Consider the following 26,967-nt stretch of genomic DNA (forward strand, 5'->3'; position numbering starts at 1 on the left):
ATGACCCCCTGCGGGATGGACACACACTGGCCAGCTCGTGCCGCTGGGGGCAGGCCGGGGCGGAGGCCGCCTTCTCACTGCCCCCAGGCTCCTTGGGGATGTCAGCCCTGGGGACCCGCAGGTCCTTCTGTGCTGGCTTGTCCCTGCCCTGACCCCTCATTCCCCCTTGGGGGTCCCCCACCTCCCAGACGCGCTTGTGTGTCCCGGGGCCCTCAAGCGAAGCCCCTCCCTGGGCCGGCCTGTACAAGTAGCCAGCTGCGTGCCCTGGGCAGGCCTCAGGAAAAGCAAAGCCCAAGAGGGTGGAGGCTGGGGGAGTGGGGGGAACGGGCGCCACGGGCCTCGCGGCGGCTCTGCGTTTGCACCAATGCTCCCTCCCTGCCACCGCAGGGCAGCTCAGCCCTGCTTAGGGTAAGACAGGACACCCACCCTCAACCCAGCTCCCGGCAGGTGACAAGCCGCCTGCAAAACCACCAGGGGCAGCCTGGCCCATGAGGTGCGGGCTTAGGCCCTGAGATAGAGCTGCGAGTTCCCGCCTTCTCCACTGGTGACCCTGCCGGAGAGACAGAGACTGAGACCCGGCTCAGGCCACCCGTGGCCCTGAGCTCCATCCCCCCGGAGTAGACGAAGGCAACTGTCACGGGGGGTGGATCCAAGGCTGGTTACAGGACTCCCACCTCCAAGCTTCACCTCGACTTCTGGAGGCCAGTGTCACCCCAAACACCTTCCCAAGTGTGTGTGTATCAGTCTCCCCATCTACGTGAGGCAGTGCCCAGGGGCCCAGAGTGTTCGGGGACTGCCCAGCAGGGCCGGGTCCCCGCCACGTCTGGCTCTTGGAGGCGCTGACCAGGAGACACGTGCAGCCCGTGGAGGTGGGCCCAGGAGCTCTCTGCTGCCCTGAGCCTGCAGCTCTGCTTGAGAGGTTTTCTAACCAGGGTGCACCAGTCCCCGTGAAGGGGTGCCCATCTCTGAAATCTCGGGGCTTCCAGCGGCCTCATGCCCCAGGCCCACGACGGCCTGCTCCCTGCACCTCCCGCTCTGCTCCATGAGTGGGTCAGCCATGGCCCTGCTGCCGTGAGGAAACGGGGAGACCTGGGAGCCTCAGACACCTCTGGCTTCTCCCCAGCCCTACTCTGTGCCTTGGGACCCTCACCCTCTCTTGGGCCCCAGGACACTGCCCAGGACGGGCAGTTTGCTGGACAAGGCCTGTCTGAGGGTGCCTGGGCGGGGGTAGGGGCTTGGAGCCCGCCTGGAGTGAGGGCTGCAGGTGGGGGGCGGGTGCCCAGGGTGGAGGCGCTGGGTGACCCCGGGAGCTGTGAGGGGGAGTAGGTGAAGGCAACCATCACAGGGCGGGGTGGGTCCAAGGCTGGTTACATGACACCCACCTCCAAGCTTCACCTCAACTTCTGGAGGCCAGTGTCACCCCCAAACACCTTCCCAAGTGTGTGTGTATTTCAGGTGTGTGCTGAGTCCGCTCAGTCCTGTCGGACTCTTTGTGACCCCATGGACTATACAATCCATGGAATTCTCCAGGCCCGAATACTGGAGTGGGTAGCCTTTCCCTTCTCCAGGGGATCTTCCCAATCCAGGGATTGAACCAGGTCTCCCGCATTGCAGGTGGATTCTCTACCAGCTGAGCCACCAGGGAAGCTGTGTGTATCTCAGGAGAGGAAGTGAAAGGCTGGGGAGGCCAGAGCCATCCTGGGGGCTGGGGGCCACAGTGTCGGGACTCGAGACGGTGTTTACAGAGAGACGAGAACATGCTTAGGGAGGGGCTGGGGTTCACAGGGACAGACAGACATGGCTCCAACCCTGCTGGCCACTGGCCACATGTGCCGTGGGGGGTTGCAGGAATCCCTACCTGAGCTGGGGACTGACGAGCTGGGGGGGCAGCCGCCTGACCGCACTGGACAAGCAGAGGCAAGGATGCAGGTGACCAGCAGAGAAGCAAGGCAGGCCCTTTATTGGAGAATCTCTCACCGATACACAGACACACACAGGCCACGCCCCCGAGCCCGGCCTGGAACCAGCCCAGGGCCCAGAAAAGCTGACGCAGGGGTGTCCACTCCCCGGGGGCAGCGGGAAACTCCCGGTGTCACCCACGGTGCCGTCTCTCCCAGCTCTGCTGCCTCGAGGTCCCCAGGAGAAAAGCCAGCCCTCGGGGGATTCCAAGGGCCAAGGGGGCTGGGGGAGGCTCCCCAGACCCGCCCGGAAAGGGTCTCTCCCTCACGCTTGCCTTCTCTTCCTACCGGCTGGGTTGTGAACCCCAGGTCACGGGAACAGGTGCAGGGACCCCAGGCCTGGGCTGGGTGGATGGGCCACACTCTGGGGTCTGGGTCAGCATCTGCCTTAGCCCCAGCTCGCAGGGGGGCCCCGACGGGCAGGGTGGGAAGGGGCGAGGCTGCTGAGTGCAGGGGCCCTGCGAGTCCCAGAGAGGATGCGGCAGGCAGATGTGGGGGCTGCGGGCTGGGGGCCGGGTGGCTGGGAGGAGGGGATGGGCATCATGGCAGCGGCCGTGGCCCCATCCCCGGGGAGGGGGGCCTCTGGTCGTCTCTCCCTGCAGGATCAGGGACCCAGGACGGGGCGGGGCGCTCAGGCTTGCGCCTCCAGGGCGCGCACGTGCACGCTGGGCAGGCAGAACCAGGACGGGGGCAGCTCCTTGCTGGGGCCGTCCTCGTGGAACCGGATGTGGAGGAAGAAGTCGCCCGTGTAGAGGAAGAGGAGCGCCCCGAGGCAGGCCGCCTGGCCCGACGGCTGAACCTGAGAGAGGAGGTGGAGGTGAGAGCCAGGAGCCATGGGGCCCAAAGCCCGGGGCCGACCGGGAGCCACAGGCCCAAAGCCCAGGGAGACCCGGGGCCACCGGGAGCCACGGGGCCCCTGAAGCCCGGGGAGACCCGGGGCCGACCGGGAGCCGCGGGGCCCAAAGCCCAGGGAGACCCGGGGCCAACCGGGTGTGGGGGTGGGGGAGGGCCCCCAGGCCTGGCTCCGCGACCCTCCTGGGCTTCCCTGCGGTGCTGCCCCCAGCAAGTCCCTGAACCTCTCTGCACCTCAGCTCCTGTCCCGGGAAGGAGCTGACAGTGCTTCCCTCCCTGGGCTGTCTGGGGGTCAGTAAGCTGGGGAGTGTTTGGGGCCAAAGGTGCATGTCCACCGGTGAGTGGAGCGGGAGGACCGTGCCTCATGACCTCATCTGCTCCTCTGGGCACAGTGACCGCTGAGCAAGGGGGAGCTGCCCACAGAGGGCAGGCCAATGGTGCCCTGGATGCCCCACCCCAGCTCCTCAACAGCCCCGCCTCGCCATCGTGGCTCTGCTCCCGGGACTCGAGTATGGAGGCGTGAACTGTCTGGGGTCTCCGGGAGAGTCAGGTGGACGAGGGTCGATGCGGAGCCTCTGCGTCTGCCGCCCCGGGGGAGGGCCCCACGCACCTTGTCCAGGTAGAAGGTGCCGGAGCCCACGAAGGACACGGCGTGGCGCAGGTCATAGCTGTGCACGCCGTTCTGGTGGTCCTGGAAGGGCACCACGCTGAGGGCAAAGGGGCCCACGCTGCGCAGGCTCCGGTTGGTCAGCCGCACCTCCAGGCGCACCGGGTCGCCCACCCGGCAGGCTGCCGCCTGGCAGTCACAGGGCTGTCCGTCCACCAGCACGTCTGCAGGGAAACAGGGAGCCAGAGCATCAGGGCCCCGTCCGCCCACCTGCCTGTCTCCCCTGTTCACGGGTTCCTCCACCCGCCACGGCTGCCGCCCACGCTGTGCCAGACTGGGGGCGGGACACCTGCAGGGCCCAGAGCCTGCTCTCCTGACCTGCAGGCTGGGGGGTCCCAGGGGGGCCTCCTAGATGCCCCTGGCTAGAAGAGCTAAGCTCTGGCCCTGACCCCCAGGGGCTCCTTCAGGTGGCAAGCAGCCAGGAGAGGGACTTGGACCTGGAAGGGACCACGTGCAGGCCAAGGACCAGGCAGGGGCCAGGCCAGGTGGGCCTTTATGGAGTCACCTGCAGGGTGACCTGCCTAGAGGCCCCCGTGAGGGCTGGGCTGGCCCTAGGGGCACCAGGGAGACATGACGGCAGCTGGGGGGAGGCCTGGGGGTCACGGAGCAGGCTGAGCACTGTCGGGCAGGGGACAGGGAACAAGGGGCTGCATGGGGTGGGGGGGTCGGGCAGGCAGACGGGAGAGGCCATGCTGTGACCCCCGAGCAGGCCGGCCAGAGGACTGCTCTCTGGCCTGGGCACAAGGCACAAGCTGGGAGGTCAGAGGGACGAGTGTCCTGAAAACAGGCAGAGGAGGGAGGAGCTGAGCAGCTTCTCCCGAGTCCTCCCACTTGCCCTCCCTGGGCCCCAGTGTCCTCTTCTTTAGGAGATAAGAGGAAAGTCTACTTCACAGAGGTTTTGCGAGAACCAGAAACCCGAAAGCAGGGGGGCTGGGGCGCATGGCCACCCTGCCAGATCTTATCACTGGTGCCCACATCCACCCTGGGCAGCGGAGACTGTGCGGGCGGGCCAGGTCCCGGACTGGCTTTAATCCCCAGCCCACAGGGACAATTGGCATTCATACAGCTCTTCCAGGGCCTTCCTCACCTCGGCTGGCGATGAATGCGGATGGGGGCAGGTGAGCCAGCGCGGCGCCGACGCAATGGACAGAGCGCCCGGGACCCAGTCCTGCCAGCCTCTCCTGGGCCGCTGTGTGCAGGAGGGCTGCAGACCACAGCCTACCTGCCGGCGGGCCCCATGCAGAACTCGGAGGGTCCCAGCCCCAGGGAGGGGGCCCCCCAGAGAGGTCAGGAGGGGTGTCCCGGCCTGGAGGCCTGTCTCCTGACCCTCAGGCTGTGGGGGAGCCATGCACCAGAGACCTCGACCTGGGGGTTCCTTGGGAGCGGTGGGTGGGACACACAGAACTCAGCCTTCTTCCTGAGAGACCCCCAGAACCTGGGCCTGTGCCACCCAAGTGGGGGTGTGGAAGACAGAGTGACACCCCCAGAGATGTCCATGCCCTACCCCCTGGAGCCTGAGCAGGCTGCTCCCCAACGTGGCAAGGACCCTGAGGAGCCGAGTGGCTCGGAGCATCCGGGCGGCCCGATGTCATCATCTCCGAGGTCCTTGTAAGGGCAGGAGGGGCAGGAGAGAGCCCGGGGAGGCGGAAGACACTCAGAATAAAAGGGAGCTTTGACCACAGGGTGGCCACTGACACTGGTCTCCAGGGCCCTGCTCGGCCCTAAGCCAGGTTCCCCCCTCCCTGTGTTTCCAATCACACTGCCTCTCCACCCCGGTCCTACAGGCCCAGCCTGGCCCGGCCCTGGGGCCTCTGCACCTGGGCCCCCCTGGGAGAGGCGGCTTCTATCCGCGCAGCACAGCACCGTCCTGCCCAGCACTCCCTCACACTGCATCTCCTGGCCCTCGGCATCTTCTCTCAAGTTCCCTTGTTTGCCCACCTTTCTTCACCATCTGTGTTCCTCTCTTCTTGCCCCAGCACCTGGGCTGGGAAGGCGCCCTTCTATTTCATCTTTGTTGACCAAATCAATGGATGAATCAGAGAGTGGATGAGTGGGCTTTGGGGCTGGGGTCAGTTCAGCTCAGTTTAGTCGCTCAGTCATGTCTGACTCTTTGTGACCGCATGGATGGAAGCACGCCAGGCCTCCCTGTCCATTACCAACTCCCAGAGTCCACCCAAACCCATGTCCATTGAGTCAGTGATGCCATCCAACCATCTCATCCTCTGTCGTCCCCTTCTCCTCCCGCCTTCAATTTTTCCCAGCACCAGGGTCTTTTCAAATGAGTCAGTTCTTCGTATCAGGTATTGGAGCTTCAGCTTCAGCATCAGTCCTTCCAATGAATATTCAGGACTGATTTCCTTTAGGATGGACTGGTTGGATCTCCTTACAGTCCAAGGGACTCTCAAGAGGCTCAAATCCCTCTCAAGGGGCTCAAAGGACCCTTGGGCCCCCATGGAGCTCAAAGACACTGGGCCAGCCCCTTGAGTGTCCCACAGAGGGGACCTCAGAACCAAGCTGCTGCCTCCCAGCTCTGATCCTGACTCGCACACCAGGCTTTTGTGGAGGAGATTCCTCGTGCAGGAGCAGCTCATGTTGTAAGAAACCTCCTAGGAGCAGATTAGCCTCTTCCCTTGCAGCATTAATCGGGCCGCAGTCCATCTCCTCCCGCCGCCCCCAGCCCGCTTCTCCTTCACTTTTAATACCAGCCAGCATCACGGACTTCATTCTATCCGGCCCAGGATCCCTCCCGAAGCGGCTGCTGCGTTTATGCTACAGCACGTCGCCAGGCTCTGGCAGGAACACGGCTATAAATAGAAGGCGAGAGGAGGGAAGGGCCTGCGGGGCCCACTCCGATGAGGGAGGCACAGGGAGAAAAGCAGCTGGCCAGTGCCAGCCAAGGGCTTCCACTGTGGGGACGCGGGGCGGGGTTCATGCGGGGAGAGTGCACGGAGGGTGGGGGAGCTGCCTGCACCCCAAGGCTACACCTGGAGGCAGAGTGAGCACGACGTTGTCCCCCCGCCCCCCCATCCAGATCCTCACCCAAGGCCAAGAAGCCTCCCCCAGCAGCCTCACAGGCTCCTGGAGGGCAGAGGGGACAGGACACAGGCGTGGTTTCCACGGGTTTTGAGCAGGGGTGCTGAGGTGTAGAGAGGAGACGGGGCTGCCAGGGCCCCGACGGAGGGTCTGCCACCCAGGGGCGGGGGCCAGGTCTTTCTGCCTCGGCTTCCCCTCTCTCCCAGGAGGGGTGGGAAGAGCTCTGCTTCCCCAGGTGGGGCCAGTTTTAGACCCCCCGCCCAGCCTCACAGAACGCAGCCTCTGCTGCACTCTGTGCCTGGAGGGAGCTGGCCTTCCTGGTGCCCAGGAGACACGGGCACAACACTCACTGCAGAGGGTTCCTGGCTCAGAGCAGCCTAGCAGCAGGGGCAGGGCCCGAGGGGAGGGGGTGTCCAGGCTCAGCCTCTGCACCCAGGTCCCTCTCCCTCCCCACTTCCCCCCACAGGCACTGCCCGCCTCTCATCTCACCATTACTGTTCTTGGGGGTGACAGGAGCTCCTGAGGGCACCCTGGCCACTGTCCTAAGGTTTCATCATCTCACACAGTCCCCAGTCCAAGCCCACCAGGTGGCACGGACACGGCCTCAATTACAGGGGACCCTGTCCCGGTGGGGAGAGGCCCGCGGCCATCCAGGTACACAGCTGAGCACTCAGCTCCCTTAGGAACCCTGATGGCCAGAGCATGCGTTATTTTTCATACAGCTTTGTTGAGATTTAGTTCACAAACCAGAGCTCACCCACTGAAGTGCACGATTCCATGGCTTTCATCTATTACCAGAGCTGAGAAACCATCACTACAGGCAACGTGAGAGTGTTTCCATCCCCTCCAAAAGCAACCCCCTACGCCTTCTCCATCCCACCTGTCCCCCACCCCCGAACAACCAGGATTCAAGCTTCCAGTTCTACAGAACACCCCAGTTCTATGGACTGTCACACCAGAGTGGGGAACCACTCCCTTCTCCAGGCGATCTTCCCGACCCAGGGATCAAACCTGGGTCTCCTGCATTGCAGGCAGATTCTTTACTGTCTGAGCCACCAGGGAAGCCCCCATAACCACACATATTTGGTCTTTAAGAGCAGGCTTCTCTCCCCGAGTGTGATGCTGTTGGGGCTCAGTCTGTGGGCGTCTATGCCTTGCTCCTTCTCATCATGGACACACCACAGCTGGTCGTCCACGTGTTTGTGAATGGGCACCCGGGTGCCTCCGCCCTTGTCTATTGTGAACAATGCCGCTGCGAACGCTCGAGGACAGTGTCTGTGTGGACACAGTTCTCCAGTCCTCGAGGGCACACACCTCGGAGCGGAATTGCCAGTTGGAGGTGGAGGGGGGTGCATTTAACCGGCTGAGGGATCACCAGGCTGTGCTCTGCAGCAGTGGCATGACCTTGCCATCCTACCCGCAGTGTTCAGATTCTCCACGTTGCTCCCGGCACTTGCCCCACCCACCTTTTCTGTCCAGCCATCCCAGCACATGGCACAGTGGCATCTCCTGCCAAAACCGCACCTGGCCAGGCTGCTGTGGCCCTCGTGGTCCGCAGGGTGGACGTGCATCTCTGCCCTCTGACCCAAACACAGGTTTGCAAAGGCCTTCTTTCTGCTCTTATTCACTCATCTCTCCCTGGCTGGGAACCTTCTGGAATTCCAATTCCTTAACCCCACTCATCCTCTGGGGCCTGAGGCCAGGCTGAGGGCTGGGATGTAGACTGGGCCCCTCTCCCTGTGAGCACGGCCAAGGACAGAGGGCTTGGCAGATCCGAGGCCAGCACAGCGTGTCAGGACCTGGACTCCAGAAAGGCAGCTGGGAGCAGGGGCTCCAGAACCAAGAGGAGGGCTGGGTGGAGATCGGAGCCTGAGGATGGCAAGTCAGGGACAGGCCAACGGTCAGGCTGGCCCTGCAGTGTCCATGGCGTCTCTCCATATGGTCCACGGAGTGGGTGGGTATGAAGGTTAGGGGTGGGCAGATGCTCCTGGCACTTGAGAGACACTTGCCAAATGGCTGCGAACAGTCCGGCAGTTCTAAACCACTGTGGACTTTTCAAAAGAAAAGACCTGCCTGGCGGCTCCCTGGAGTTGCGCTTCCTAGGTCTGTTCTGACGCATGCGCACATGTGTGTGTGTGTGTGTGTCCAGGACCACGGGCACTCTGTGAGGCATGGACAATGGGCAGGGTGGGACTCTGGGTGGAGCCTACACAGCACGCTCCCCTGGGGGCCGAAGGAGACACGGAAAACATCAGCAGGCCCCAAGGTCAGAGGCAAGTCACTTTTCAGTGGCGAAGAGGGGGGCTCGTGGATTTCGTGTTCAACTGCCTCATCTAATGATCCGCTCATTCCTTCCTTAGGGCCTGGCTCCCACAGTCAGTGGCGGAGGCCTTTTCTTCCCCTGGAGCCCAGACTCCCGACAAGGATGCTGTTCTAGGCTCACCTTTCTTTCTGGGCTTTTGGTTTCTTTGACAAAACTGGATGGCTAAGCAGACTTACAGTCTGATTCTGGACACAACAGAATCTTTAGAGACACAGGAGGAATGAGTGAGGGGAAGGCCCGAGAGGAGCCGAAGAGAGTCAGGTTCTCAACAATCTACCAAACGGGCTTCAGCTAAGGTGTATTTGAATTTCAAATTTCACAAGGCACACACATTTTTCTAGTTGACATAAATCTTGGATGGGCCTAGATTTTAGAGCCAAATTTGATTCAGGCAAGGCTAGGTTTGAGAATTAATCAAGCTTTGTCACCCTTTAAATGAAGTGCAAAAAAAGAGAAAAAAAAAACCCTCAAATGAGAAAAGAACAATAGCTGAGCCTTGGGACGTGGGCTGAGAACCAAGGCAAAGCCCCTGGCCAGTGAGTTTTGCTTCACCCTCCTCAACACCAGCTATCCTTGGGAGAAGGCACAGGCAGACCTAGCAGAAAACCCTGTAATTTCCAACAATGCAGTAAAAAGAGGTGAACTTCCTCTACTGCAAATGTAGCTAGTTGCTCTGTACGCAACCAAGGCAGTAAGTCTTCCCTGGGTACCAGTGAGAACCAAGTCACTGACCTACTCTCTGTGGCTATTAGGAAGCTCAGAGACAAGAGTGTATTGACCCAGGGTACCATGTGGGCCCTCAGCACCCACATTTCAGCTCACACGCACACGCATGCACGCACACACAGCCTCTCCTAGCATGCCCACTCCTCCAAGTCTTGACCAACAGGACAAATATGGCTTCCCTTAGTCCAGAAGTTTCCAATGTTGTTTTGCTCCTTTCCTGAAAGAGTTGGCGAAAGAGGTTAGAAGCACAGAAATGCCCTGCAGGTGGGGGTGACGGTGTTCTGGGAGAAGATCTTACACAGAAATAGGCAGTGGGCATCAGGGGAGGACGTGTGAAACCACACAGCCTCCTGCACCTACCCTGCCCTCTGAGCCTCCCTCCCTGTGGGCAAGGGGGTGGGTCCTTCTGTTGCTGTGCAGGGCTCGGACAGGGGGATGTGACGGGAGGGATGCACCAGGGGCAGGGCTGCTCCCGAGAGCTCAGCTTGGGCTGCCCGGGGCCCCAGGGTCACGGGCTCATCCTGTCCTTGGGCGCTCATCAAGGTGGGCACCGTGTGAGCCCAGGGCCCTGCTCTCAAGGCACCAAACGTCGTGTGTTTTTAACAGTCACTGAGGTAGCTAATTAGTTCATAAACCAGAATGCCTCCTCCCCAGCACCCGGGGAGGGAGACCGCTCCAGACCCGCACGTGTAATTACCCTCCAGTTGAGAACAGCTCCTGAGGAGCCGTTTGGCTCTCTTGGGTAAATAATTTACTTTTACAACTTTTCATTAAAGATTAAAGGGAATTAAATTAAAATTAAGGCGAGCTGGAGTTGGAGGGGGACGCTTGAGGCTGGGAGCTGGCTCGTGGAGATGTTCTCAGGCTTCCTGAACACGTCCGCGCAAGGGCCAGTTGGTGGGGAGCCCCAGGCAGCCGTGGCCCATGTGGACCGTGGCTGCTGGGGACCCTGTGAACCTGCTTCAGTGACGGGGAGAAACACACTCGGCCTACACCAACCGCCGGGTCAGGGGTCCCCTTGCCCGTGGTTTCCCCCATCCCCGGGCTGTTGGGCCAGGCGAGCAAGGTGGTGGAGCTCAGACCACGTCTTGCAACCCTGATGCAGCTAGAGGGCTGGGGTGCAGAGCCGGGAGACGGCTGAGCTCCAAACCGGGGCAGAGACGTGCCCAACAGGCTCGAGGGGTGACGGCGGGGACCACGGGTGAGCCGGGAGACGGCTGAGCTCCAAACCGGGGCAGAGACGTGCCCAACAGGCTCAAAGGGTGACGACGGAGATCACGGGTGAGCCGGGAGATGGCTGAGCTCCAACCCGGGGCAGAGACATGCCCGACAGGCTCGAGGGGTGACGACGGGAACCACAGGTGAGCCGGGAGACGGCTGAGCTCCAACCCGGGGCAGAGACGTGCCAGACAGGCTCAAGGGGTGACGGCGGGGACCACAGGTGAGCCGAGAGATGGCTGAGCTCCAAATCGGGGCAGAGACGTGCCCGACAGGCTCAAGGGGTGATGGTGGGGACCACGGGTGAGCCGAGAGATGGCTGAGCTCCAACCCGGGGCAGAGGAGTGCCCGACAGGCTCGAGGGGTGACAGTGGGGACCACGGGTGAGCCAGGAGACGGCTGAGCTCCAACCCGGGGCAGAGACGTGCCCGACGGGCTCGAGGGGAGACGGCGGGGACCACAGGCAGCAGTGCACGCAGCTCAGGGCAGGGTGGGTGAAGAGCCCGCGTTCGGGGCAGGGTCTCGCTGGAGGGTGCCACGCTGCGGGCCGGCACTCTGTCTCCTCCCTGGCAGTGCGCCCTAGCCCCAAGGGGCTCAAGGCCCTGCCCACCGGCCCCGTCCGCCTGGGGGCCTGCTGGGCTGGCCCTTCCCTCACGGAACACTTGCCCTTGAGACGTTCTGGCGGGCGGAGGCCGGCTGGGTGCTCACCAAACCAGTCCCTTTCCCCCAGGGCGCAGCGCCCGCAGCGGTAAGGCGTGGACGCGGGCCTGCGTTGCAGCCAGGGGATGGTAGGGGTACCACAAACTCCTCCCTCCTGCAGTCCCTGCTCGCCGAGTGACAGAACTAAAGATGTTGAGCCGGGTCCGGGGAGGAGCCACAGGATAAGGGCAGTGGTGTGGTGGGCGGGGCCACGGGTGGGCGGGGCCAGGGACCCCCTCCCCCTCGTCCCCATGAGCCCCAGACAGACCCCACCACCCACACCACGAGACATAATAAGGCTGCTGTGTTGGGCCCCTGAAATTTGGGGCTGTTTTTTATAGCTGTGCAGCTTCCAGGCCTCCAGGACTCGTCTATCCAAGCCATCTCCTTTCAGAAGGGACGCTGGGACCCGTACGGAGCCAGTGCGCCTAGGGCCGGGCTGCGAATCCGATGCTGGGTGGGTCCTGGGATCCGGGGGCCCCTCCCTTCCTCTCTGGAACAGAACTGCCTTTTGCACAGGGAACACCACCACTGCATGCTGGGGACAGGACCTCCATTAAGTCCCCTGCCTTCAACCTTCTCTTTCTGGACAAGCACCTCAACCGACGATAAACCAGGGGAAACAACAGGACAAAAGAATGAACGCTGTGCCTGCTGGCTGCTGGCATTATGCAAAGACATCGTTCTGAGGACAGCAGAGAATTTAAAATGACTCTGCTGTCCCCGAGCAGCGTCCCTACCTTTTCAATCTCTGGTTTTTCATCTTCTCTCAATAAAGCGGCGATCACTGCCACCCAGGCAGGCCCCTCCACGGCTCCCATGGCTCTGCATCCAGCCTGGTCCTCCCCACACAAGGTCACCCCAGCCCCGGACCACCTCCTCTGCAGGGTCAGACCGCACAGGTGGCTGCTGGCGCCAGGAGGATAGGGAGGAATCCAAGACCTTCCTTCCCAGATGAGAGAGCTGAGGGCTGGAGGGAGGGGCACGCTGGGGGAGGGGGTCATCCCAGTGGGCATGGGAAGGGGCTGTGCAGCTGGTTTCATGCCACTGGGCCTTTGCACAGGCTGTTAAAGCTTCCCTGTCTGCCCGTCCAGCTCAGCCTCACCTGTGCTGCACTCAGCACTCGGCATTTACCTGGAGTCCTGCCTGTACAAAAACGTATGCACGCTTCCCTCCGTCCCCTGGTGCCCAGCAGGGCCCAGGTCTCTGCAGGATTTCCAGACCATCTTCTGTCTGGTAGTGGGGCCAGGCCTAGAAGCCAGGCCTCTGGATTCCTGGGTCAGTCCAGAGGGTTGGAGGGTGAGGGGGAGACAGCCAAGAAGGGAAAGGGTTTCCATTGAGAAGATGTAAAAGGGTGTCAATACAGGATTGATGGCCTTCGGAGTGTTCTAGACCAAGCTGAAGGCCGCCTGCCGCTCCTCCTCTGCTTGCCCTTCCCCAGCGCCCTGTGACACCCCTCCTGCCATCCATCACCTCCTCACAGGACCCCTGATACTCTCTGCCTTGCCAGCTCCTCTGGCCCTTTCCAAAAGTCAGGTCAAGCAGCACTCTCTCCACGAAGACTTCCTGAACCACACCCAGCTTTGCACTAGGCTATATCATGTATAGCCTCATGCCAGGGTTTTCCGTTGACACGATGTCTCATTGATTTGAAGCTCATTGAAGGTGAGCTTTTTGAAGGTAGGGCTCAGGGTTCAGTCACTGAACTGATGAATGAACAAGGCCTGCCTATGGCTTGCCATGTGACCTTAGGGAAATCACTTAACTTCTCTGAGTCTCTGCTTGCGAATCTATATACAACATGGGAGGAATGAACTGGATGGCTTCAAGACAGGCTTCATGGTGCCCAGGCCTGGGCTCAGCCCTCCAGGTCCACTTCAGACCATTCTCCCTACTGAGCCAGGGTGGCATGTGGGCTCACTTGGCATCTAGTTGCTGTGCCAGGACTGTCCCCCCACACTCCCCAGCCCCAGTCTCAGCCTTTTTGCACACGGCCCAGGGCCTGACCCCTGCCTGGTGCTCGATCAACATTTATCATGTCAAACGGACTCTTTAAGCAGTGACAGCCAAAGCTTCCCATAGACACGTAGCATCCCAGAGCACACAGATCATTCGGGAAGGACACAGGCCACAAGAGAACCTACCACAGGAGAACCACTGGGATTGGGGTAGGGCCACTCCTGGCCATGAGAAGGAGCACCCGTTGAACCCCCAGGGCACTGCCCTGCCAAGACTTGGCCGCCAGCCTTTTGGCAGGTGGGCTAAGGGACTCAGGAGGAGGCGGTAAAGGGGACCCCCATGGACCCTCTGCCCAAGCCAGGGCGGGCAGCACCGCAGAAAGCCCCTTGGTGGAGCTCTCAGTGTGTGTGTGTTGGGGGTGGGAGTGGGGCTGAGGCCTGCACAAACCCACTGCCCCTGCCCCGACCCAGGGCACAGGGGTCAGACAGGGCAGGGAGACTCCAGAGCAGACCAGCCTGCAGACGATGGGCCCGGTCGGCCGTCCACACGGCGAGGACCTTGTGCTAGGCCTAAGCACCCTCACCAGAGGCGACCCTGTGGACGGAAGCCCTGGCCTGGCTTTTCAGGCAGGGCCCTGAGCATCCCAGAGGCTCCAGGGGGCTGACATACATGAGGGTCCAGACTTTCTTGGACTAAGGCGGGCCCCCTGAAAATGACTGTGGGCCAACTGGCTCCAAGGGGCCCGGATCCCAGGGGCCCAAGCCAGCTCCCATCTGCTGCCCTCTGTGCCCCCTCCACTGGAGCCGCGCCCGGCGGAGGACAGGTGTCCGGGGGCTGCTGCCTCTCCTACTGGCCGGGCCCTCTGTGTGCAGAGGAGGAGCTGGGGCCAGGCTGCACCCCTGTCCTGCACGGTGTGCTGTGAAAGGCTCCGGGGCTGGGCCGGGCTCAGGCAACGGGGCCACCTGGGGAGCCCTGAGCCGGAAGAGAAGACCCTTGCCCAGGGGCCCATGGCTGACTCGTGGCCCTCTGCTCCCAGAAGGGCCTTGCGCCACTCTGGAAGGATTGCTAGCTTCTCTGATGCACTCGGTGTCCCCAGAGGCCCCACAGCCAAGAAGGTTTCCCCCTCTCCCTGTGGGCCCCTGTGCTCTTGCTCCCTCCTCTGAGAAGCCCTCCTGCACCTGCCCCAATAGAGCAAGGAGCCCCTAAAGCTCCTGCCCCCCCAATTCCTGGCCCTGTCTGTCTCTGAGCTTAAAGCTCTGAGCTGCGACTGCTTCTTTCTCAGCACCAAGCAGGGCGTGAGCTCCTCCAAGGTCAACAGGGCTCCGTAGCCCCCAGCGGGGAGGCTCCAGGCCCTCAGTCCCTGCTCAGACCCCCCGGCAGCCCCCTCAGCGCCAGTTGATGGAATGGGTGAGCTCTTAAATCTCTTCCGGGTCACGGCACTTCCCACCTTTTTTGGTGGTGACTTCCGCATGTCTGGCCCTGCTACAGAAAACAGCAGGCCTGTCCCCCTGACCCCCAGCTTCAGGGCCTGCATTTAAGTTTGCAGAGGACGAAACCCCCTTGGCTGGGGACCCCTGTGAGCAGGCCTCTCGGCTCAGGGTCTGCGTCCACCCTCCACTCCGGTGAGCGGGGTCGAGCCGCAGTCGGAAGCTGACGCGGGCCGCACTGTTGTTTGCTCAGTGGTTTCTCATTAACTGAAAATGAAAAATTAAAGACAAAAAGTCCCCAGAGATGCAGGGGCTTGCAGATGACCCTGGGGAACTGGGCTTCCACCACTCCCTGGAACACGGTCACCTCCCTGGACCCCATTGTGGGGTCCACAGCTGGGGTGCAGCAGAGCCGGGGCGAGGCCAGGCCCGTGTGACCTCACCAGACCCCCTGCGAAACCAGGCCATGTCTCTGCAGCCTTCATGACCTGCCGGCAAACGCTGAGCGAGGCCAGGAGGGATCCTCCTGCTCCTGTGTCCCCAGCAAACACTCAGGACACACAGTGACCCATGCCCCCCGCCACCAACGTCCTGCAGCAGCGGGAGCGCCAGGGCCGCCACCTGCCCAGGGCCACTGGGTCCTCCCACGGGGCTCAGGAGACAGGCAGCAGTGTGTGGGGCTGCCTCTTCCCTGGGGAGCTGGGGGGATGGCAGCACAATGTCATTAGGGCACCGAGCTCCGGGGGGCGCACATGACCCCTGCCCATCCTCAGGGACTATCAGACCCCAGTGTCCTGGTGGGGGGGGGGGGGGTCTCTGGTCTAGGAGCCAGCAGGCCCATCTGAGAGCCCTGCTGAGCTTGGGAAACACCATGTTCATGGCTCAGTGAGTGGGCCCGGTACCCGAAGGCTGGTACAAAAGAAACCCGGGTCACTTGCATTCCCCCTAACAGCTCATCACCAGGCCCGTGGCATCTGTGGCCTAAATCTCACCCCAACCACACCAAAGGTGTGGGGGCCTCAATACTCTAAGCCTGGGTTCAGAACCAATGCCAATGGATATCTAAAACCTGTGTCTCTGTGCTGGAGCATGTGAATGGTACGCGATCAGCCATGGGGCCCTGGCCAAGACCTGAGGAGCGGCTGCGGAGGCTGACCAAACCATAACCCAAATCCTAAACCCTAACCCCTAATCCTAACCCTAACCCCTAACCCAAAACCCCAAACCCTAACCCCTAATCATAATCCCCAACACTAACCCTAACACCCAAACCCAATCCCCAACGACAAATCCTAACCCCTAACCCTAACCCCAAACCTAATGCCTAACCCTGACACTAACACCTAACCTAAAATAATAACCCTAACCCCTAACCCCAACCCATAACTGTAACCCAAACCCTAACCCTAACCCCTAACCCTAACCCCAACCTTAACCCTAACCCCAACCCCTAACCCTAAACCCAACCCTAATCCCTAACCCTAAACCCAACCCTAAGCCTAAACCTAACCCTAAACCCAACCCCAACCCCTAACCCAACCCCTAACCCTAACCTAAACCCTAAGCCTAACCGTAAACCTAAATCCTAACCCCTAGCCCTAACCGTGTGGTGCCGCTGCCCCGCCTGCCCCCGCCGCATCCATGAAGCAAACCCTCTGCCTCTTTCACCTCCCCTCCACCCCCAGCAGCCCCCCACTTCTGCACACGCCCTGGTCCCTTTGTCCTCCCACGTGACCCAGAGCCTTGCCTCCCCATAGATGGTCGATGGCATCTCTCAGGCCAGGCCCACAGTCAGAGGCCAAGCCCCTCAGCCCTGAACAGGCCGGGAACTCCAGCGGGTCTGCGGACTCGCAGCCCCCCAGCCCCAAAGCCCAGAGACAAGGAGCTCCCCTCCTTCTGGCTCAGCAAACTGTCTAAAGAGCCAGAGGCCAGGAAACATCATGGGAGAGGAGTTCACTCAGCCCTGATGGCTGGGGAACCCTGGAGCCCTGGGGATTCATCAGGGGGTGGGGGCGCTGCAGGGCTCACTGGGTTCTGGAAGTCCCCGGGGCATGTGCCAGCCACCCTAGAGTTCCTCCTAGTGTGACAACACTCTGGGTTGTAAGACGGTGGGTTCACCGCTCACTGCTGCTGGGGTGGGCACTGGCCAGAGACTCTTTTAACCCTTGTGCCCCCCAGCACTCCGCCCCCCTGCTGCAGAGAAGGTATCAGTGTTGCCGTTTTATGGATGAGAAGGCTGAAGCCCAGGGAAGTTAAGGAAAGGCTCGGTATCACCTGGGCTGCCCCACACCCGTGCTTGTGCCTGGGACAACTTGACTTAGTCCTGGCGACCCGTCAGACTCCTCACCCCTCCGGGAAGTCTGACCTGGGCTCCAGGCCAAGCTCTCCATCCTCACCTGACCCCCAGACAGCGTTACAGCTGCCCCTTCCTCCCAGAACCGCCTCCTCTGGGCTGTGAGCCCGTGCCCCCTCCCCTCTGAAACCTGGCCCCCACGCCAAGCTCCTTCCAGGCCCCCCATTCTGCCCCAGTGCACACAGCAGACCAGGCCCCCGGCTGCTCCACGTGGCATCAGATGGACCCTGCAGACGCCACCAGATGCTCCTTTTCACTCCCACCTCAAGCAACGCCACTCCACCCCTGCTTCAAGAGAGGCCCCGAGGATGGGGTGAGTGTGGGGGGTGAGTGCAGCTCCCAGGCTGGGGGTCAGGGCAGTGTGGGGGTGAGGGCAGAGAGAGAGGTGTGCAGGGCGAGGGTCCCTGGAGGGAGGGCTTGGGGTGGTTTTCGGAGAAGCACAGAGGAGGTGATGCCCGGCTCGGAGAAGCTTGTGAAGGAGCAGGTGTGGCGACATTGAATCGCTGAGCTGGAGAGGACGGGGTGATTATTCAGCCTCTCTGCCCCACCCTTGCGCCCTCCTGGTTTGACCGATCAGCCTCCTACTGTCACGTGAGAGGCAGCCCGTACCTCTCTGGGCCAGCACAGCACTGCTTCCAGGAGAAAAAGGGAATGTTTAAAAGCAACGTGGACGCTGACTGCGTGCCGTGTTGTCTGCTTAATTAGCAGGAAAGCCATTTTGGCCCCAGAGCAGCACCCCGGACAAGGGTCCAAGGCTTCTGACATGTGGGGGCAGGCTGCCGAGGCCTTTGCTGCCAAGGGCTGGGGAAGAGACCAGCCAGGCTGGGCCCGCCACACCGCCAGCTGGGCTCAGGGCAGGAGCACAGGTGGAGACTGCCTTCCCCGGGGCCAGATGTTCAGCAGCTCTAAACCAGGCTGGCCAGCCAGGACGGAAGGCGCTTCACCCTCCTAGCCTGACACACACACCTCCGTCGTAGCTGGGAGCCCGAGCCCAGGTTTGCCAGCATGGCCCTCGGAGTCCGGGGCTGGGACGGGATACGGTGCGAGCACTGGGGCCGGGCGGTCCCCTCCCTCTGCATCCGGAGTGCTTGCCTGAGCCGCTTCAGTCATGTCCAGCTCTGAGCAACCCCATGGTCTGTAGGTTCCTCTGTCCGTGGGATTCTCTGGGCAGGAACGCTGGAGTGGGTTGCTGTGCCTGTTCCCAGCGCCCCGCACGCCTGGTCTGGCTGCCCGCCTTGTCCCTGCACCTCCACTGTCCCCCCTCCCTACGCAGCCCCCGCCCCCCAACTCTGGTACCAAGTTCAGATGCAGATTCCTGATTGACACGCTCCGCAGCACACAAAGCCGTGAGGACCACAGACGGCCCTCCGCAGGGGACCAGGGGCTCCTGGCCACGCCCTCACACACGCCGATCAGGGGGTGAACAGGCTGGATCACAGCTGAAGGTACCTCGGCGGTGCCCGCTGCTACACACAGGGCAGCCCGCCCCCGCCTCGAGGCTGGCTGGAGGGAGAGCTGCTGCTTTAGAGACCCCCGAAGAAAGGCTGTAATGAGCATGTCAGGAGCCGGAATGCAAATCAGGATGCTGGAAACAGTTTGTTCTCCAGAACAATTTCATCATCACCACCACCACCTCCTTCCAAGCAGCGCCTGTTTGCTTAGGAAGCGGGTGAGCCAGTCAGGCCAGGCTCCATGAGGCCAGAAGCCTTGGGCAGCCCCTCTTCGCTGCAACTCACCTGGAAAGTGAGGGTGGAAACTCAGGCCCAGGCTCCGGGGGTCACAGGGCTGCACAGCCGGGGTGGAACCCTGAGCCCACCACTAGCCACACCACCACCCAGCTTCCTGGAAGTGGACAGGTCTTAGTAACGGAGCTGGTGGAAACTTCTACATTCTCTCATCAAACAGGAGAGAGAGGGGTATTTACTGAGGGACTTGGCTTGACACTAGCCGGATGCAGATACAGCAACAGGCACGTTTCAAATGACTCGCTGTCTTCTCAGTAGCCTAGTAAGTGAGGGTTAAGAGAAAGAAAAATACCCAGGCTCGGAGAGGCTAAGTGATGTGATTGTACCCTCAGGCGGCGCTGGGGTTAAAGCGTGGCTCTGTCTGAACGCACGGCTCAGGGTCTTTCACCAAAACCACACTAAGGCCTGGCCTTCTGGAAGAATGAGACATACCGTGGACTCATCTAGGAAAACGACTCTCTACTGAAATGCCTTTATCTGGTCCTAGAGAAACAGGACCTGGGGAAAGCTGTGGTCCGTCTTCCCCTGCAGAGAGCCCTTTAGGTCTGTCCTTCCGTCCGTCTGTTCACCCGGCTCAGGTGTTCTCACTGAGCCCACAGGAAAGCAGCAGACAAGTGAACACACACACGCACGCGCACGCACACACACACACACACACACGTGCACACGTCTCAGCTGGCCGGGCGGGCAGACCTGAGGAGTGGAGGAGGAGGGCAGGGTGGGAGGCTGATACACACTAGCTGTCAGGGACGTTCTCTGAGAGCAGGGGCTGGACGTACAGACAGACACCCGGAGAAAGAGTGCTGGAAAAGGGAGAGTGGGTACGGAGGCCCCAGGGACCAGGCAGAAGTGTGTGGTCCTTCCATCAGGTGAGGTGGAAAACACAGGGGACCCTGGCCTTGCGGGCTCACTGGGGCTGCAGGAGCCGGCAGTGCGGGATGGGAGCTGAGCCAGTCAGGGGGCTCCCGCGGGTGACTGGAGCGATGGAGCGGCGGCGGGGATGCAAGGTGCAGTCAGACCCGGTGGTGTTCTGGAGGCCTCGTGAGCGCACCGTGGTGTGGAAGGCACCCGGGGGTGGAGCCTGAGCCACCCGTGAGCTGCTTAGGGAGGGGCCACTGGGGAGTCTGGAGTAAGCAGAACGCGATTTGGGCGTGGTGAGCCACAGCGCCCCTTAGACACCCAGGGAGGTGTGTGAGGGGCTGAGGACAGGCGTGGACACAGACACATGTCCTAGTACGCACGCACCTTGGAAACACTGCACTCCATGAGAGATGGGTGCAAAGCTACGTGCCGTGCGATGCACGGATACGGACTGTCCAGAACAGGCAGATGGTGAGACAGGAAGCAGGTGGGTGGTCGCCAGGGGCCCCGGGGGGAGGCGGGGAGTGACAACTAGTGGGCATGGACTTTCGTGGTGGGGCCAGGAGACTGCTCCGAAACCAGACCTCGGTGCTGGCTGCGTGGCTCTGTGAAGACACCAGGACCAGGGGGGCAAACCCTGTGACATATAAGCCACGTCTCCACATTAAGAAAGGAGCTGAGGGCAGCGGTGGAAGCAGAGCTGCACTGGATGGAAATCCGGGTGCACGTCAGAGCCCAGGGACCCCGGGACGCCTGGAGGTGGGGGATGAGGAGAGATGGCAGGGGAGTGGACGGCGTGACCCCAGAGAGAAACGTGTCCCAGGAGCCGAGTGGACAAGGCGTGAGGAGGACGATGTGATTGATGGTGACGGGGTTGGGGCCCCAGGCGGTGAGCGAGGGGAAGGAGGGGGCTCAAGAGGGCCTGGGCAGGGAGGAGCGGGTGGGAGCACTCACTGCAGCTGCGGCTGCAAAGGAGGAGGATGGGGGTCACAGCGTCTGTGCCGTTGAGGGCTATCCTGGAGGGAGGCGGGCATGGGAGATGGCGGTGAGAGCAGGACAGAGCCCATCGCAGAGGGAGGGCCCTGGGGAGGCCCCAGGGAGGACGCCCACGGCCCACGCCCCTGGCCGCACCTCACACTAGGCTCCAGCACAGCCCTTGTCTTGGGGCGGCCGCCCCCGCTTTCCCAGCACCAGGTTGGACGCCCACTCAGCCAAGTGGCTTATCCCTCCAGCGAGTGCACTTCCAGAGTGTGAATGCCCAGACACAACAGTCCCACAGCCACCATCGTGGGGGAGCCCTCGTCCCCGGGGGTTCTGTGCGGACCAAGGGAAGGACGGCCGGATCTGAGCCAGCCAGGCCCAGGGGATCTGAGTCCCCTCGCCCAGGTGGGCTTTGGGCGTCGGATCCCACCAGTGGGTTCCAAGCGCCTTGGGGTGAAGGAGACACCAATGCCTGGCAGAAAGTGTGTGTGTTCTGGTCCCACGGCTGCATGTCTCTGCCACCCCACCCCACCCAGACCCCGCCCCATGAGACGCTGCCCCTCCAGGGCTTCTGTCTTCTCTCCCTGCTCAGGCCTAGCACCTGGCACACAGCGGGTCTTCAGCACCGCAAGACCAATGGTCATTAAAGGCGTTCTGTGGTCAGTCTTGGTCAGCAGATACTTGGGTTCCCCTGGAGGAATACTGAGCACCTCTCTGGGCTGCCCAGAGCTGAGGGGAGGGTCTCACCCCACATCCAGGCACCCTGCTAGCCCTCCCTGCCCCCGGCTGGTTCATCTGTCCTCCACCCTATTGTTCCTTGCTTACAGACCATGCTCAGAAGGGGTCTGGGTAGATGCTGGAGTTCTGGGGGCAGGAGGAGGGAGGACCAGGCAGAGCTGGGGAGAGTCCATGGTGGGTGGGGGCTCTGAAAGCTCAGCCCACCTTCACAGGGTCCTGGCCACCCCCCTGGAAGGACAGGCATGCGGTGTGGACTTATGCGAGTCTGTGCCTTCCTGGACAGATTGTGCAAAGTTTTCATCCGATCCTTGAGATAGCCTGGGGCCCCGAGGGGTTAGCGGCCAGTGTCTTGAAGGATGGTTGGGCCCAGGCAGGAGAAGGAGAGGTGAGGGAAAGAGACTGAGTTAAGAGGAGGAGACAGGAAAGGAAAATGAAGGCGGGTCCAAGATTCGTGCACAGCTCAGAATCCCCATCAAGGACTGACAAGAGAAGGCGGATTCTGAAGTCCCTTGGGCAGGCTACGGAGCCGGGGTCCAGGGATAAGGGCATGCCCCACGTGCTGAGTCAGGGGAGACTCTGGAGGCTGAAAGCAAGAGCAGCAGGCGTGGGTGTGCGAAACCCATGTTCTTGGAATGCAAGGCCCACTCCACTCTGCTAGTGAGTTACACCCAAGAGAGTCCCTCTCCCACAAGTGGGTTTGCACCCACAGGGCGAGGACGATGCACCCAGACCACGCGCCCCTGGCACCCCTCCCATCAGGGACCTCGGTGGGGCTGGGCGTGGGAGACTCACTCAGCCAGGTTCTCTGGCACCCAATCTGGAGCTCAGAAACTGGCAGTGGCCCCTTTAAGGACGCAGAACTCTTTATCCCCCAAAGGGCTACAAGTACAAAAATAATCATGGAACAATTTTCATAGACACAACAGCTAACACACAAAGCGACTCAATAGTGGGGTGTTTTTCTTTTTTCCCATTTTTCACAAGGCCCCAAGGGGACCTGCCAACCCCCCTTGGCCCCAAACATCAAGGAACAGCCATGGGAAGGAGGAGGAGCTTCCCTGCCTTGTGGGGGCGGAGACTTGTCCCTGGGTGGGTGGCCTCTCAGCTCTGCCCCAACCTGGGAACAGAGACAGCCCGAGTCCTAAGGCCCTGCCCCACCACCCTGGGACCGGTCCTCTGCAGCGCCCAGAGGCCCCTGCCCACCTCTGAGCCTCCATCCCCAGGGTGAGCATGACGGCTGTATGCTCATAAGCCCCCAAGGTGACAGACTGCTTTTCTGCAAATGAAAACTGCGGCCCTGTCTGCAGCCTTCCCTCAAAACACAGGCACTGACCCCTGCACCAAGGTCTCTGATATCAGATACCCACTCACATCAGGGCTCTCAGGCTTACCGCCCCCTGGACTTCGGAGGGGTCAGGCCACTTTGGGGCACTTCTGATTCCTTCTCTGTGACGTGCTAACCTGGCATCGTGTGGGGACGTGCAAGCTAGTCCCTGAAAACGCACTCAGCCCAAGGTATTTGCCCTTAGGGTCTCCAATTCCAAGCTCCCCACCAGAGAAGACCACAGAGGGGTCTCAGTCTGGGGTCTGCCTGCACCAGCGTCCAAACCTGGCTCCTCCCAAGCACCTTCCTCAAGGGAAAAGCCAGGCCCACATCGCATCCCCTGCGAGAGTCTGTTCTCCAGAGGGGATCACTGGTCTGGGCGGCCACGAGCTCGCTGCTATGGTTTCGTCACAGGTCCTGACTCCCTACTACGAGTGTATGCCCCCCACACGACTGCGAGCCCGGGCACAAGCCCACTGACAGGCACTGTACCTGCTGCTGCCCCCTCCTGAGGCTGCGAGGCCCACGGTGACGACCACGGCCTTCACACAACCCCTGTCTCACTGCTCACAACAGCCGTGCCAGGTGGGAAGGGCGATCCCTCAGATCACAGGTGGCAGGCAGCCTCCAAGGCTCTGGGAGCACACCACCTGCCCCGTCTGATCGCAAAGCCCCGCTTTCCTCGCTCCAGCCACATGTTCTGAAGCAGGTGGTCGGTCAGCTCCACGCAGGGAGAAAAGCAAGGCGCCAGCAGACGAAGCCTGAGACAGAGACGGACCCAGGTGAGGGGTTCGGGCAGAAGAAGGTGGGAGGGCAGGGAGAAGCTTCCAGATGCAGGAGACGTGGGAGCCGAGGGCAGAGATGGGAAGGAGGTGGGAGCTGGCCGGGCCCACACTCCGAACAGAGGCAGGAACCCAGCAGACATGCCAGGGCTGCGTCCAAGGAGAAGCACAGAAAGCTGATGCCCACGTGGCGAGAAGCCAAGCCCGGGCAGCAGGCAGAGAAAGCAGAGAGGAGGCCGTTTCTTTCCGCGCTGACCCAGTGGACTGGCACTGGTTTTTTTCTGTGCTGACCCAGTGGACTGGCACTGGTTTCTAAGGAAAATAGGAGCCGCTGCTGGCAAGCGTCAAGGGAAATGGATATTTACAGACACGGCTGGTTAGCATCTAGACGCTATAGTGTGTATGCAGGGCAATCTCGAAATAAGTAGCAAACAGCCTCGAGAAACAGACACAATGAGTGGGTGATTTCACTTCAAGGAGGTTACTGGTGTGGGTGCATTTGGATTATAACACGGAGAGACCGGAAACCGCCTATGGTCCAAAAATAGAGGGGACAGGCTACATAGATTAGGAAACATACATTACATAGGTTAGCGTATGAAAGAATGCTATGCAGTCACGAAACGTCATGTTGTAGATGTACAGCTGCTGTGGAAAGACTCTTGACTGCGTGCGTGAAGAAGGATAGTTATACACCTTTGTTTCCCGTTACATCTCATTTTTATAAAAGAGGCACACAGGAACTAATGTAGACGATGATAAGCCTCTTTGCTCATGGTCACCACTTCTGGATTATGGGATTGCTGCTATGCCTAACTTCTTTGTGAGCGCCTGTAGTATATGGACACCAGTGTGTGTCATGTCTAAAGCTGGGGCTAAGTTGTCAGATTCACTTACTAAAATGCTACCATCTGCAGCTCAGAACGTGACTGTATTTGGAGTGTTGAAAGTGTTAAGTCACTCAATCGTGTCCGGCTCTGTGCGACCCTGTGGACTGTAGCCCACCAGGCTCCTCTGTCCATGGGATTCTCCAGGCAAGACTACTGGAGTGGGTGGCCATTCCCTTCTCCAGGGGATCTTCGCAACCCAGGGATGGAACCCAGTTTTCCTGCATTGCAGGCGGATTGTTTACCATCTGAGCCACTAGGGACGCCCACTAGGGAAGTATTTGGAGAGCTGGCCCTTAAAGAGGTGATAAAACTAAAAGGGGCTCCTCAGGGTGGGCCCCAGTCCAGTGTGGCCAGTGGAAGCGGGTCATGCTGGAGCCACAGCGGGTGCTGAAGTCAGGGGCCCCGCTGCTCCTGGGGCTTTCCAGCACCCTTCCTCTGAGCCTCAGAGCCCCTAGGCCCTGCCTGGGGCAGGATGTAACCAACTTCAGCGGACGCCCGGCAGCCATCCTTGTGTGCCCACTCTTCCGAAACAGGGACCTAACTGTACGCTTTCAAATAAAAAATGTACACGGACAGAAGACTCTGCCCAGGCCACTGAGGACTGGACCGTGCAGCTGTGAGGAGCCCCGCTGGCCGCCTGCACCCACTCCCCCTGGGGGGCGCAGTGACTGGCTCAAAGCAAACCCTGCAGGAGTGGCGGCCGAGGACACACGTCTCCTGATTCGGACCCCAGGACAGCCGTGACGTGTGCACATGCCACCCCCCAACCGCCCCTGCACAGCACCCATATCCGGGTCAGGTGTGTCCTGGGACACAGGTCCCGCAGCCCCCACGCCTGCTCAGAGCGGGGGCTCAGAGAACATGCCCCTCAGCAGGGATCCGTACAGCTGCCCAGGTGGGACGGGCAGTGAGATGACTCGGCGGCCGGCAGCCGCAGTGTCGGTGGGAGCGTGATTCTACTGCAGCCCGGCCTGCAGGGACGGCAGGGGCGCCCGCTGCTACACGTGGCCTGTGGCTATCGATCTGTCCTGCCAATCTCTGAGGCCTGTATATAGCCTGCTTACAGAATCTCCTGGGGTCCAAATGGAGAGTGACCATGAATCAAGCCAAATGGCCCACGTGCACGAGTACAGGTGGGCACGGCCAGGGCAGGTCTGCACGCATGGGGACAGGGAGGCCTGGCTCCCTCCGCAGCACCAAGCTCCGTGCCCACCTGGGAGGCAGTGTGGTAAGGTCAGTCACGCCAGACCAACGCCTGGCATACTCGGGTTTTCTTGCCTCTGTCTTTCCACGTGCTGGTGGCTTTAATAGGTTTTTAACGAAAATCCAGAGTAAACACTAGTGCTAACTGGGATCATTAGAATTACAGTATGTGGAGATGAAGCTTCCCCAGGGCAGCCAGAGGCCCTGGCTACAATGGAGGAGCTCATCCTAAGGCTCAATCGCCCCCTGGTACCGGGCAAAGCAGCAGATTGAGGCAGCCCATCGTGGAAAATGAGGCGAGGTTGGGGAGGGCCACCGCAGAGGGGCCTCGGCATTGATGGAGCAGTGGCCTCCCGCTCACATAGACCCCTGCCCCATGCTGCCCTCTCCATGCCCAGCCATGCCAGTGTCCCCCAGGTGCCCGTCACACCCACTGGGCTGGACGCCTGCCTTCTCTGTGGGCCTTTGGCCACACAGCCCTGCTGCCTGAAACCAACCGGCTGGTTACTGCATTCCTTCTTCCAATGACCCTTCACCAGCTCCTCCTACATGTCAGGCATCCTAGAAAGAAGACAGATTTCTACCAAGAAATAAAATAGGCAAACAAAGGCCTGCTTTCCCAAAGCCCGGGTTCTCGTGCAGAAGGCAGAAGCATTCAACGGGCACACCGCACGTTGCCGAGGGGCTGGTCGAGGAAGGAAATGGGACGGGGGTGGTAGAGACGTGGGCTGGCTGGAAAGGCTGTGGGGGGTGGGCAGGTGTGGGGTGTGAGCACAGCTTCCCAGGCTGGTGGACGGCCAAGCGAGGGCTCGCCTGGGCAGGCAGGACAGAGGAGGGGGAGAGGTGGCCCTCATGGCCGGGGAAGCTGGAGGGAGCTGGGCGGTGACTGGGGTTTTGGCAGAGGAGAGAGAGCCAGAGGGCGCGGGTGCAGAGGGTCTCCCGGACTGTGTGAAGAGAGACATGGTGGTGATGCAGAGAGAGGAGAGGTGGGGGCCCCGGAAGGGGCCCCGGGGAAGCAGGATGCTGGTGGCCTGGACTGGGTTGAGGGGGGGCGGGCTGGGAAAGCAGCCAGCCTTGGGGCTGCATTCACGCACATGTACACATGTGTGTGCACAACGGGTGGCTCTATCTGCACACGGCTCACCCAGCGTGACCTTCAATGTCACCATCCAGCTGGCCGCCACCGCCTCCCGGGGCCATCAGCAAGAGGTGCTACTGCCTCCCGGGG

At 61.3% G+C, this 26,967-nt stretch overlaps 1 protein-coding gene across 6 annotated transcripts in view; it reads right to left on the minus strand.

Moving 5' to 3' along the window:
• Positions 1–1,941: 1,941 nt before the first annotated feature.
• Positions 1,942–26,967, minus strand: part of TRAPPC9 (trafficking protein particle complex subunit 9) — a 388,230-nt gene continuing 363,204 nt past the window's right edge. For 4 of the 6 annotated variants that reach the window (XM_025264824.3, XM_025264825.3, XM_025264823.3 and 1 more), the window contains 2 exons: positions 3,421–3,641; positions 1,942–2,757 (listed from right to left, as the gene is read on the minus strand). In XM_025264824.3, the coding sequence (XP_025120609.3) occupies positions 2,590–2,757; positions 3,421–3,641 (389 nt within the window). In that variant the 3' untranslated portion in view covers positions 1,942–2,589. Of the gene's footprint in view, positions 2,758–3,420; positions 3,642–26,967 lie in introns of those variants that run through there. The other 2 variants (XM_025264826.3, XM_044928870.2) reach the window with 1 other exon arrangement.

Source organism: Bubalus bubalis, chromosome 15 (assembly GCF_019923935.1).
Source record: "Bubalus bubalis isolate 160015118507 breed Murrah chromosome 15, NDDB_SH_1, whole genome shotgun sequence".
Classification (NCBI taxonomy): Eukaryota; Metazoa; Chordata; class Mammalia; order Artiodactyla; family Bovidae; genus Bubalus; species Bubalus bubalis.